Source organism: Entelurus aequoreus, linkage group LG04 (assembly GCF_033978785.1).
Source record: "Entelurus aequoreus isolate RoL-2023_Sb linkage group LG04, RoL_Eaeq_v1.1, whole genome shotgun sequence".
NCBI lineage: Eukaryota > Metazoa > Chordata > Actinopteri > Syngnathiformes > Syngnathidae > Entelurus > Entelurus aequoreus.
Window position 1 is genome coordinate 88068045 of NC_084734.1, and position 12215 is coordinate 88080259.

The following is a 12215-nucleotide window of genomic DNA, read 5'->3' on the forward strand; positions in this document are numbered from 1 at the left end:
ACATCTGAGAAAGAAGGAAGCTGTCCATCCTTCAGATGAACAAGCCATATTTAATAAACATTATATATTTACACGGGGGGCAAAACAATTTTCGACCGCCATGGACGTCGACAAAAAAGAGTTTTTTCATTTAAGATGGGCAATAAACTTCCAGCAGGAGGTCTTGCAAGTAGAAGAGCGACTCCTCCACGTGGAGAGGCAGCGCTTGGCCGACGTCGGCCTTGGCTCTGCACAGGAAAACCTCCAGGGTTTTACAAATGTCCGCCTTGGTAAGCACATCTTCTGGCTTGTAGACCGTGGCGCCTGTTGGCTTGCTCACTGCGCTGTTTAGATACTCTGCGGGGAAAACAGGTGTGCAGCGTAGGAGTCGGGCTCGTTTAAACAGGCGACAACTATGCATGGAAAAGTTATTGAGTGGTGTTCATGGCGATACTAAACCGTAAAAAGTGTTTAATTCGTCAATTTTACCAGATATTCAATGTTGTACCCGACTTAAACAAGTTGAACAACTTATTCGGGTGTTACCATTTAGTGGTCAATTGTACGGAATATGTACTTCACTGTGCAACCTACTAATAAAAGTCTCAATCAATGTTTTACAAACCCTGTTTCCATATGAGTTGGGAAATGGTGTTAGATGTAAATATAAACAGAATACAATGATTTGCAAATCCTTTTCAAGCCATATTCAGTTGAATATGCTACAAACACAACATATTTCATGTTCAAACTCATAAACTTTTTTTTTTTTTTGCAAATAATAATTAACTTAGAATTTCATGGCTGCAACACGTGCCAAAGTAGTTGGGAAAGGGCATGTTCACCACTGTGTTACATGGCCTTTCCTTTTAACAACACTCAGTAAAGGTTTGGGAAGTGAGGAGACACATTTTTGAAGTGGAATTCTTTCCCATTCTTGCTTGATGTACAGCTTAAGTTGTTCAACAGTCCGGGGGTCTCCCTTCTGATATTTTAGGTGCCACACATTTTCAATGTCTGGACTACAGGCAGGCCAGTCTAGTACCCTCACTCTTTTACTATGAAGCCACGTTGATGTAACAGCATTGTCTTGCTGAAATAAGCAGGGGCGTCCATGGGAACGTTGCTTGGATGGCAACATATGTTGCTCCAAAAGCTGTATGTACCTTTCAGCATTAATGGTGCCTTCACAGATGTGTAAGTTACCCATGTCTTGGGCACTAATACACCCCCATACCATCACACATGCTGCCTTTTACACTTTGCGCCTAGAACAATCCGGATGGTTCTTTTCCTCTTTGGTCCGGAGGACACGACGTCCACAGTTTCCAAAAACAATTTGAAATGTGGACTCGTCAGACCACAGAACACTTTTCCACTTTGTATCAGTCCATCTTAGATGAGCTCAGGCCCAGCAAAGCCGACGGCGTTTCTGGGTGTTGTTGATAAACAGTTTTTGTCTTGCATAGGAGAGTTTTAACTTGCACTTACAGATGTAGCGACCAACTGTAGTTACTGACAGTGGGTTTCTGAAGTGTTCCTGAGCCCATGTGGTGATATCCTTTACACACTGATGTGGCTTGTTTGATGCAGTACAGCCTGAGGGATGGAAGGTCACGGGCTTAGCTGCTTACCTGCAGTGATTTCTCCACATTCTCTGAACCCTTTGATGATATTACGGAGCGTAGATGGTGAAATCCCTCAATTCCTTGCAATAGCTGCTTGAGAAAGGTTGTTCTTAAACTGTTCAACAATTTGCTCAGGCATTTGTTGACAAAGTGGTGACCCTCGCCCCATCCTTGTCTGTGAGTGACTGAGCATTTCATGGAATCTACTTTTATACCCAATCATGGCACCCACCTGTTCCCAATTAGCCTGTTCACCTGTGGGATGTTCCAAATAAGTGTTTGATGAGCATTCCTCAACTTTATCAGTATTTATTGCCACCTTTCCCAACTTCTTTGTCACGTGTTGCTGCCATCAAATTATAAAGTTAATGATTATTTGCAAAAAAAAAAAAGTTTATGAGTTTGAACATCAAATATGTTGTCTTTGTAGCATATTCAACTGAATATGGCTTGAAAAGGATTCAGAAATCATTGTATTCCGTTTATATTTACATCTAACACAATTTCCCAACTCACACGGAAACGGGGTTTGTATATTCTAGTTTCTTCAAAATAGTCACCCTTTGCTCTGATTACTGCTTTGCACACTCTTGGCATTCTCTCCATGAGCTTCATGAGGTTTTCACCTGAAATGGTTTTCACTTTACAGGTGTGCTTGAAGCTCATGGAGAGAATGCCAAGAGTGTGCAAAGCAGTAATCAGAGCAAAGGTGATAAATGGCATCTACAAAATCCAAAACCAGTGAAGTTGGCACATTTTGTAAATGGTAAATAAAAACAGAATACAATGATTGGCAAAACCTTTTCAATCTATATTCAATTGAATAGACTGCAAAGACAAGATATTTCATGTTCCAACTGGAAAACTTTTGTTATTTTTTTCAAATATTAGCTCATTTGGAATTTGATGCCTGCAACATGTTTCAAAAAAGCTGGCCCAAGTGGGACTGATGCAAAGTGGAAAAGTGTTCTGTGGTCTGACGAGTCCACACTTCAAATTGTTTTTGGAAACTGTGGACGTCGTGTCCTCCGGAACACAGAAGTCAGTGTTTCCCATACACTGCCAAGATACCTGTGGCGGTGGGGGCGTGGTCACCATGACATCATCAAGTCATTTGCATAATTTACTACAATGATTTGATTTTCTCTAAAAAGGCTCAAAAAATGTATACTTACTAATTAATGATAACAGTTTTGTTTTAAACGTCCATCCATCCATCCATTTTACAATATAATTACAACACTTTATGTACATATTTATATACAGATTTGAACAATAAGTTATTCACTGAAATATATTTATTAATTGTGGTTCTTACAAAAAATATATCTTATAAAATATAAAAGCTAAAATGTCTCAAAGCTCTGCCCCTTTAATTAGTGCATACTAAATAATTTAACTTTAGCCTACTACTACAAGCATATTATTTACCAGCAACATAAAGTGAAACAGAGGCAGAGGTGTCCTGCCACAGTCAGTAACAAATAAACAGAAAACAGTAGTGGTGGTAGATAGACACAGAGCTTCATCAAACATCTGATCCACTGAACAAAGAGCTCCAAAAATCTTGAACTTTAGACTGCCATCAGTTTTACTCCCTACACTTAACCATGTGTTTCCTACTGCCTGCAGACTTTGCACCCTTTGTTATATACACATGTTGTGTTTCTAATATAAATACATTTAATAAAGTCAAATACAAGTAAGGCAACAAGAGAAGTATCCTACACTTCTCTTTTGTAAAGTAAATGTGAACAGCCGATATGGGCATCTACATCAACTATATGATTTGCCTGAGAAGCTGGACAGGACAAAAAATGTAATTTATTTTTTTCTATTTTTTTTTTTCTATTTTTTTTTTCAATTTTTTAAATTTTTTTAAATTTTTTTTTAAATTGGTGGCGGACGTAATTCTTTCGTGGTGGGCCGCCACAAATAAATGAATGTGTGGGAAACACTGCAGTATTTTTCCCCCTAAGATAGCACAGTGGTGCCTCCGACGTCCCAAAAACATGCAAGATAGCTTGCAAAGCTTTTGCTTTTTATTTTTTTATTTGTGGCGGACGTAATTCTTTCGTGGCGGGCCGCCACAAATAAATGAATGTGTGGGAAACCCTGGAAGTAAAGAACCATCCGGACTGTTATAGGCGCAAAGTGTAAAAGCCAGCATGTGTGATGGTATGGGGGTGTATTAGTGCCCAAGACATGGGTAACTTACACATCTGTGAAGGCACCATTAATGCTGAAAGGTACATACAGCTTTTGGAGCAACATATGTTGCCATCCAAGCAACGTTACCATGGACGCCCCTGCTTATTTCAGCAAGACAATGCCAAGCCACGTATTACAACAGCGTGGCTTCATAGTAAAAGAGTGCGGGTACTAGACTGGCCTGCCTGTAGTCCAGACCTGTCTCCCATTGAAAATGTGTGGTGCATTATGAAGCCTAAAATACCACAAAAAAGACCCCAGACTGTTGAACAACTTAAGCTGTACATCAAGCAAGAATGGGAAACAATTCCACCTGAAAAGCTTCAAAAATGTGTCTCCTCAGTTCCCAAACCTTTACTGAGTGTTGTTAAAAGGAAAGGCCATGTAACACAGTGGTGAACATGCCCTTTCCCAACTACTTTGGCACGTGTTGCAGCCATGAAATTCTAAGTTAATGATTATTTGCAAAAAAAAAAAGAAGTTTCTCAGTTCAAACATGAAATATCTTGTCTTTGCAGTCTATTCAATTGAATTCAAGTTGAAAATGATTCGCAAATCATTGTATTCTGTTTTTATTTACGATTTACACAAGGTGCCAACTTCACTGGTTTTGGGTTTTGTACTCTGTTGGACAAGTGCAGAACTAGTGTGTATGTATCCAAAACAACCACAGCTCATTAGCATAACAACTAAAGAAAATTACTTTTTATAATTTTCCTGAGGGAACTTTCCTGAAGGAATCAATAAAGTACTATCTATCTATCTATCTATCTATCTATCTATCTATCTATCTATCTATCTATCTATCTATCTATCTATCTATCTATCTATCTATCGATCTATCTATCGATCTATCGATCGGGACCTTTAAAACACGGACATCCTTTTTTTCCCTTCTATATTTTCTCATCCATTTCAAGTGCACAATTAACATTGTAGTTTCATTAAATGAGGAAATGGAATCAGAAGTATGAAATATATTATTGCAACCATCTCACCTTTCATTGCTGTGTTGTAGCTGAAGAGCAACATCCAGAGGTGATGAACCAACTCTTCCCATTTCTTCCAGCTTTCACTTCCATCCTAGGGATGGCAATCATAGTTAGCGATCAAATGAATGTAGGCTTAGCACCGACAAGTTTAACCATCACCGTCGGATCCGCGGCCAGTGTGCAGTTCTCCACAAAGTAAAGTAGACGACTCAGCGACATGGGCATTGGTGTTTTCAGCGGGCAGGAGTCGTCCAGCAGATGTTCGAGCAGCTTATATCTCAGCATGTTGTTCCGCATGCTGTCCAGCAGCAGCAGTCTGGGAGTCATAGAGGCAGAGGCAGGTCATGCAAGACACCTAATAGACTAAAATGCTCTCCAGTAGCTTCCGAAGTGGGTGCAATAAAAAGATGCTCACAACAACAGAAAGGTTTTGATGCACCCTTTATATCTTTTCTGTCTTGCCTCTGGTGAGGGAGGTCGCATTTTTTTCCGCTCCCTTCTTCTCCCTGCTTGCTCTCTTTGTTTGGTCTTGTCTACACTTTTGTGAAGCCTCTTTCTTTGCGCTGTCCTCCAAATCTAAACATCAGACATGGATATGATCAGCTGGACTCTCGACTCAATTGACAAAATCTTTTCGACGAGAAAAAGAGGTTCTGGGGAGCCTGGCTGCCCTGATGGAACCATTGCTGCGGGGAACGTTAAGAGATTCCTGGGATAAATGGAGAGTCATGTGCCTCTCAGTCCTTTCCATGGAGGACGTGGAAGACATCTACCTATTTGGAACCGTGATCGCGGGGCACCTGCTGATTGGGCTGGGCATTGCTCTGGTGTATATCGTCAAATTCATCAGACGATGGCAGCCACTCAAGGAGCCCAAAGGCTGTTCGTCGCAATGGAAGGTTTGGGCCGGGCTGTGGGATCACAGACTTTGGCGATTTCTGAACTGAATCGCAAGATGGATCACATCATGGAAAAGCTGGTTGAAAGGGAAAAATTGGATATGAGGGCCAGCATGGACGGATAGAACAGACAAGCCATTGTAATGTCTGCTCGCGGACAAACAAAAATCCTAATCTACGATTCGACTCCCTCGAATGGCCTTGACGCTGCAACAACAGGAGCAGGCTGTTTGGAAAACATCCCCCGAGGACACCACAATGATTGACGCTTTTGACCTCCCTCCATCCTCAACGACACCTGGAGTCGAACTTTTGCTTGCATGCAGAACGGCCCCAGGCCTATGGACACTAACTACATCAACACACCCAAGACAATGGGCATATACACCCCCCTCAACCCCCACCCCACGCCTTCACTACCACTTGATTCCCCTTCGGGGTGACGGACAGCTAGCAGCGCATTTATAGCAGCAGTTGACCTGCAGGGCCCCAACTCCACCCGCCTCTGTTGCGAGTTGTCGTGATTATATGTACCGTATTTTTCGTACTATAAGTCGCAGTTTTTTTTCATAGTTTGGCCGGGGGTGCGACTTATACTCAGGAGCGACTTATGTGTGAAATTATTAACACATTAGCGTAAAATATCAAATAATATTATTTAGCTCATTGACGTAAGAGACTAGACGTATAAGATTTCATGGGATTTAGCGATTAGGAGTGACAGATTGTTTGGTAAACGTATAGCATGTTCTATATGTTATAGTTATTTGAATGACTCTTACCATAATATGTTACGTTAACATACCAGTTGGTTATTTATGCCTCATATAACGTACACTTATTCAGCCTGTTGTTCACTATTCTTTAGACATTTTAAATTGCCTTTCAAATGTATATTCTTGCTGTTGGCTTTTATCAAATACATTTCCCCAAAAAATGCGACTTATACTCCAGTGCGACTTATAGATGTTTTTTTCCTTCTTTATTATGCATTTTCGGCCGGTGCAACTTATACTCCGGAGCGACTTATACTCCGAAAAATACGGTAACATGTTTATGTGTGCATGGCATGGAGGTTTTTTCCCCCACTCCAAACTAGGCCCCCTTGGGAGACCAGTCTAGATCAGGGGTCACCAACCTTTTTGAAAGCAAGAGCTACTTCTTGGGTAGTGATTAATGCGAAGGGCTACCAGTTTGATACACACTTCAATAAATTGCCAGAAATAGCCAATTTGCTCAATTTACCTTTAACTCTGTTATTATTAATAATTAATGATATTTACACTTAATTGAACGATTTAAAAGAGGAGAAGACACGAAAAAAATGACAATTAAATTTTGAAACATAGTTTATCTTCAATTTCGACTCTTTAAAATTCAAAATTCAACCGAAAAAAAGAAGAGAAAAACTAGCTAATCCGAATCTTTTTGAAAAAATTAAAAAAATAATTTATGGAACATCATTAGTAACTTTTCCTGATTAAGATTAATTTTAGAATTTTGATGACATGTTTTAAATAGGTTAAAATCCAATCTACACTTTGTTAGAATATATAACAAATTGGACCAAGCTATATTTCTAACAAAGACAAATCATTATTTCTTCTAGATTTTCCAGAACAAAAATTTTAAAAGAAATTCAAAAGACTTTGAAATAAGATTTAAATTTGATTCTACAGATTTTCTAGATTTGCCAGAATAATTTTTTTGAATTTTTATCATAATAAGTTTGAAGAAATATTTCACAAATATTCTTCGTCGAAAAAACAGAAGCTAAAATGAAGAATTAAATTAAAATGTATGTATTATTCTTTACAATAAAAAAAATAAATTTACTTGAACATTGATTTAAATTGTCAGGAAAGAAGAGGAAGGAATTTAAAAGGTAAAAAGGTATATGTGTTTAAAAATCCTAAAATCATTTTTAAGGTTGTATTTTTTCTCTAAAATTGTCTTTCTGAAAGTTATAAGAAGCAAAGTAAAAAAATTAATGAATTTATTTAAACAAGTGAAGACCAAGTCTTTCAAATATTTTCTTGGATTTTCAAATTCTATTTGAGTTTTGTCTCTCTTAGAATTAAAAATGTCGAGCAAAGCGAGACCAGCTTGCTAGTAAATAAATACAATTTAAAAAATAGAGGCAGCTCACTGGTAGGTGCTGCTATTTGAGCTATTTTTAGAACAGGCCAGCGGGCGACTCATCTGGTCCTTATGGGCTACCTGGTGCCCGCGGGCACCGCGTTGGTGACCCCTGGTCTAGATGGTATTTTTTTACTCATCTTCTTCCCCAGCGTTTTACCTTTTTCTCATCTTTTACGGGGCTCCTTTTGGCGACCCATCGGCGTTCCTGTTCTGTAACCCTGTACACTGTTTGTCTAATCTTGAACGGGTTTGTGCTGAAAACATAGTTTCCTTGTACTTGTCCAATGACAATAAAGTCCTATCCTATACATACATAGAGCATACAAAGCACGTATGCACTTTTTGAATTGAGCAATTAGCATCCGCTCCTCACCGGTGTGCTCGATTGAGTTCAGTGCTGACGAGCATGAAAGACAGTTCCTGGGTCAGTTTGGGTGCGCTGAGGGCAGGAGAGCGGTCAACTTCTACAGCCAAAGACAACATTCTCTGGAGACTGGACACAATCCTGCAGACACAAGCATATACAGTACTGGATGGATGTTGCCCTTTATTTTTATGTGGAAAAGACATGGACGAACTAAAATTGGTGGGATAAACAAACACAACATCACCAAAAAAGATATTTATAGCTCACTTAATATGTTCTTCTCTCTCTCGGACTGCTTCACCGCTCTCTCCATTTCCAGTTGATTTGACGATGGTAGAAAACATCCACTGAATGACATCTCTGGAACAGCATTATTATTTAGTTCAGTGTTTACTTGCATAACTGTTGTTTAGGTTAGCATAAACCAGACCTGGGTAAATTAAGGCCACACGCGGCCCGTTAAGCTTTTTAATCTGGCCCGCCGGACATTCCCAAATCATTTTTTAGATCTTTAAGATGTAAAGTGTAGCTGCCATTATGATGTGCACTCATGTTTTCTAATGACCATAAGTCTTCAACTATACAAAGTTTTTCCATGGTTGGAATCTGCGCTTTTGCATGATATACTAGTTACTATGGTCATCTAATTAGTTACCATGGTCATCTAATTAGTTACTATGGTCATCTAATTAGTTACTATGGTCATCTAAGTCACAGCAGCTCAGACGAGGCACCAAGCAGTGTGGGTGGGGAGCGTTTCCACAGAGTGTTTCCAGAGCGGCTAGCCTGAAATGCGGGTGTCAGGGACAGACGCAGAAGGAGATTTTTACAACAAAATTCTAAAGCTTAATGATACATCAGATATATCAGATTGTAGGTGGGGTTTTTTTACCCTTCATGTTCATATTTCGCTGTGTTTGTTGCATTTTTGTTGCGTTTCGCTTGATTGTAAAATGTCGATCGAGAACGGGTGTGACGTTCATATGTTGTCAATATTCAGTGTTTTATACTTCATAGTTAATATTGTAAATCCCACATTCTTTATTTTCATGTGCATTCTGTGTCTCATTCAGTAAAAAAAATTAAAATTAGATTCCGTTTTTTAAGACGGTCTGTCAAAACGTTTCATCCCTACAAGCCTGTTTCGCAGGTTTACCTGCTCGTCAGGGGATTTTATTGAATAAATAAAAATAAATTAAAGTCAATAAAATCCCCTGACAAGCAGGGAAACCTGTGAAACAGGCTTGTAGGGATGATATAGCCTCTGTGTTTTTTTCTGACCTAACGTATATTCCGCTCTACCCCGGTATTGAGCACTGTATAACGGATAAACCCAAGAAACCTCGACTAATATATATATATATATATATATATATATATATATATATATATATATATATATATATATATATATATATATATATATATATATATATATATACATATATATATATATATATATATATATATATATATATATATATATATATATATATATATATATATATATATATATATACATACATATAAACATATACATATATATATATATATATATATATATATATATATATATATATATATATATATATATATATATATATATATATATATATATATATATATATATATATATAAAAAGTTTGGGGTCACCCAAACAATTTTGTGGAATAGCCTTCATTTCTAAGAACAACAATAGACTGTCGAGTTTCAGATGAAAGTTCTCTTTTTCTGGCCATTTTGAGCATTTAATTGACCCCACAAATGTGATGCTCCAGAAAGTCAATCTGCTCAAAGGAAGGTCAGTTTTGTAGCTTCTGTAACGAGCTAAAGTGTTTTCAGATGTGTGAACATGATTGCACAAGGGTTTTCTAATCATCAATTAGCCTTCTGAGCCAATGAGCAAACACATTGTACCATTAGAACACTGGAGTGATAGTTGCTGGAAATGGGCCTCTATACACCTATGTAGATATTACACCAAAAAGCAGACATTTGCAGCTAGAATAGTCATTTACCACATTAGCAATGTATAGAGTGTATTTCTTTCAAGTTAAGACTAGTTTAAAGTTATCTTCATTGAAAAGTACAGTGCTTTTCCTTCAAAAAATAAGGACATTTACATGTGACCCCAAACTTTTCAACGGTAGTGTAGATTAGGGCTGCAACTAACAACTAATTTGATAATCGATTAATCTGTCGATTATTACTTCGATTAATCGATTAATAATCGGATAAAAGAGACAAACTACATTTCTATCCTTTCCAGTGTTTTATTGGAAAAAAAACCCAGCTTACTGGCACCATACTTATTTTGATTATTGTTTCTCAGCTGTTTGTAAATGTTGCAGTTTATAAATAAAGGTTTATAAAAAAATAAAAATAAAAAAAAATAAAAAAAGTAGCCTCTGCGCATAGCATAGCATAGATCCAACGAATCGATGACTAAATTAATCGCAAACTATTTTTATAACCGATTTTAATCAATTTAATCGATTAGTTGTTGCAGCCCTAACATGGATAGATAGATAGATAGATATATATACCGGCCCCCAGACACATTTTTTTCTCTAAATTTGGCCCCCCCGAGTCAAAATTATTGCCCAGGCTTGGCAACCTTATTATTATCATTGTTGCTATGAACCTTCGATAGGAAAACCAGAACCTGAGACCCAGGCCCCTGCATGTGTGCCTAACTCACCTGACTTGTGGGAAGTGCTGAGTGCAAGACAACATTGTCTTTGCAATAGAGTGGTGGAATTCAGAGGTGGACTTCTTGTTTGAGAAATCATCTTCTAAAGTCTGTACAACATACTCCAGGAACATGCGCACAACCTCAGGTCGGTGTCTCTTTTCATCATCCTGATGGAGTGGAAGGCACGACAATGTGAGAAGAGGACGGATTGGTAAATAAATAGGAGAATGGTGGACATATAAGAGAAATATGTGTTTGGAATTGTGAGTTGTATTAAGCCTTTGGGAAAAATGGCTAGTGTCATTTTCACATTGGACCAAAAATTCCAAGCATAGTTCCACCGCTTGTTGATAAGTACCTGATTGGACATGACTGAAGTCACCAACTCCCAGCTCCACGCAACAGAGTTTTTGTCAACACTTTGGTGTCTGCAATTCAAAAAGTGACTTTCAGTTTCACTCCAAAGAGGTGAGGTTGAACAGGTGCAAAAATACAATTAAAAGCTGAGAAGTTTTTGCAATTACTGTAATTTCCGGGCGACACAGTCTGCTTTTTTATGCAAACATTTATTAAAACCTCTTAAGGCCCAAGCTGTTTGTTTACAAACACCGTTTCCATATGAGTTGGGAAATTGTGTTAGATGTAAATATAAACGGAATACAATGATTTGCAAATCCTTTTCAACCCGAATTCAATTGAATGCGCTACAAAGACAAGATATTTGTTGTTCAAACTCATAAACTTTATTTTTTTTGGCAAATAATAATTAACTTAGAATTTCATGGCTGCAACACGTGCCAAAGTAGTTGGGAAAGGGCATGTTCACCACTGTGTTACATGGCCTTTCCTTTTAACAACACTCAGTAAAGGTTTGGGAACTGATGAGACACATTTTTGAAGCTTCTCAGTTGGAATTCTTTCCCATTCTTGCTTGATGTACAGCTTAAGTTGTTCAACAGTCCGGGGGTCTCCCTTCTGCTATTTTAGGTGCCACACATTTTCAATGGGAGACAGGTCTGGACTACAGGCAGGCCAGTCTAGTACCCGCACTCTTTTACTATGAAGCCACGTTGATGTAACACGTGGCTTGGCATTGTCTTGCTGAAATAAGCAGGGGCGTCCATGGGAACATTGCTTGGATGGCAACATATGTTGCTCCAAAAGCTGTATGTACCTTTCAGCATTAATGGTGCCTTCACAGATGTGTAAGTTACCCATGTCTTGGGCACTAATACACCCCCATACCATCACACATGCTGCCTTTTACACTTTGCGCCTATAACAATCCGGATGGTTCTTTTC

The 12215-nt window shown here is 38.3% G+C and overlaps 1 protein-coding gene across 2 annotated transcripts in view; it reads right to left on the bottom strand.

Moving 5' to 3' along the window:
- simc1 (SUMO interacting motifs containing 1) overlaps positions 1–12215 on the bottom strand; it is a 31250-nt gene continuing 19035 nt past the window's right edge. The window contains exons 5-11 of one of the 2 annotated variants that reach the window (XM_062043810.1): positions 11272–11341; positions 10920–11080; positions 8486–8578; positions 8225–8356; positions 4970–5126; positions 4817–4901; positions 1–336 (exon numbers count right to left, since the gene is read on the bottom strand). In XM_062043810.1, the coding sequence (XP_061899794.1) occupies positions 131–336; positions 4817–4901; positions 4970–5126; positions 8225–8356; positions 8486–8578; positions 10920–11080; positions 11272–11341 (904 nt within the window). In that variant the 3' untranslated portion in view covers positions 1–130. The remainder of the gene's footprint in view (positions 337–4816; positions 4902–4969; positions 5127–8224; positions 8357–8485; positions 8579–10919; positions 11081–11271; positions 11342–12215) is intronic. The other variant, XM_062043809.1, reaches the window with a different exon arrangement.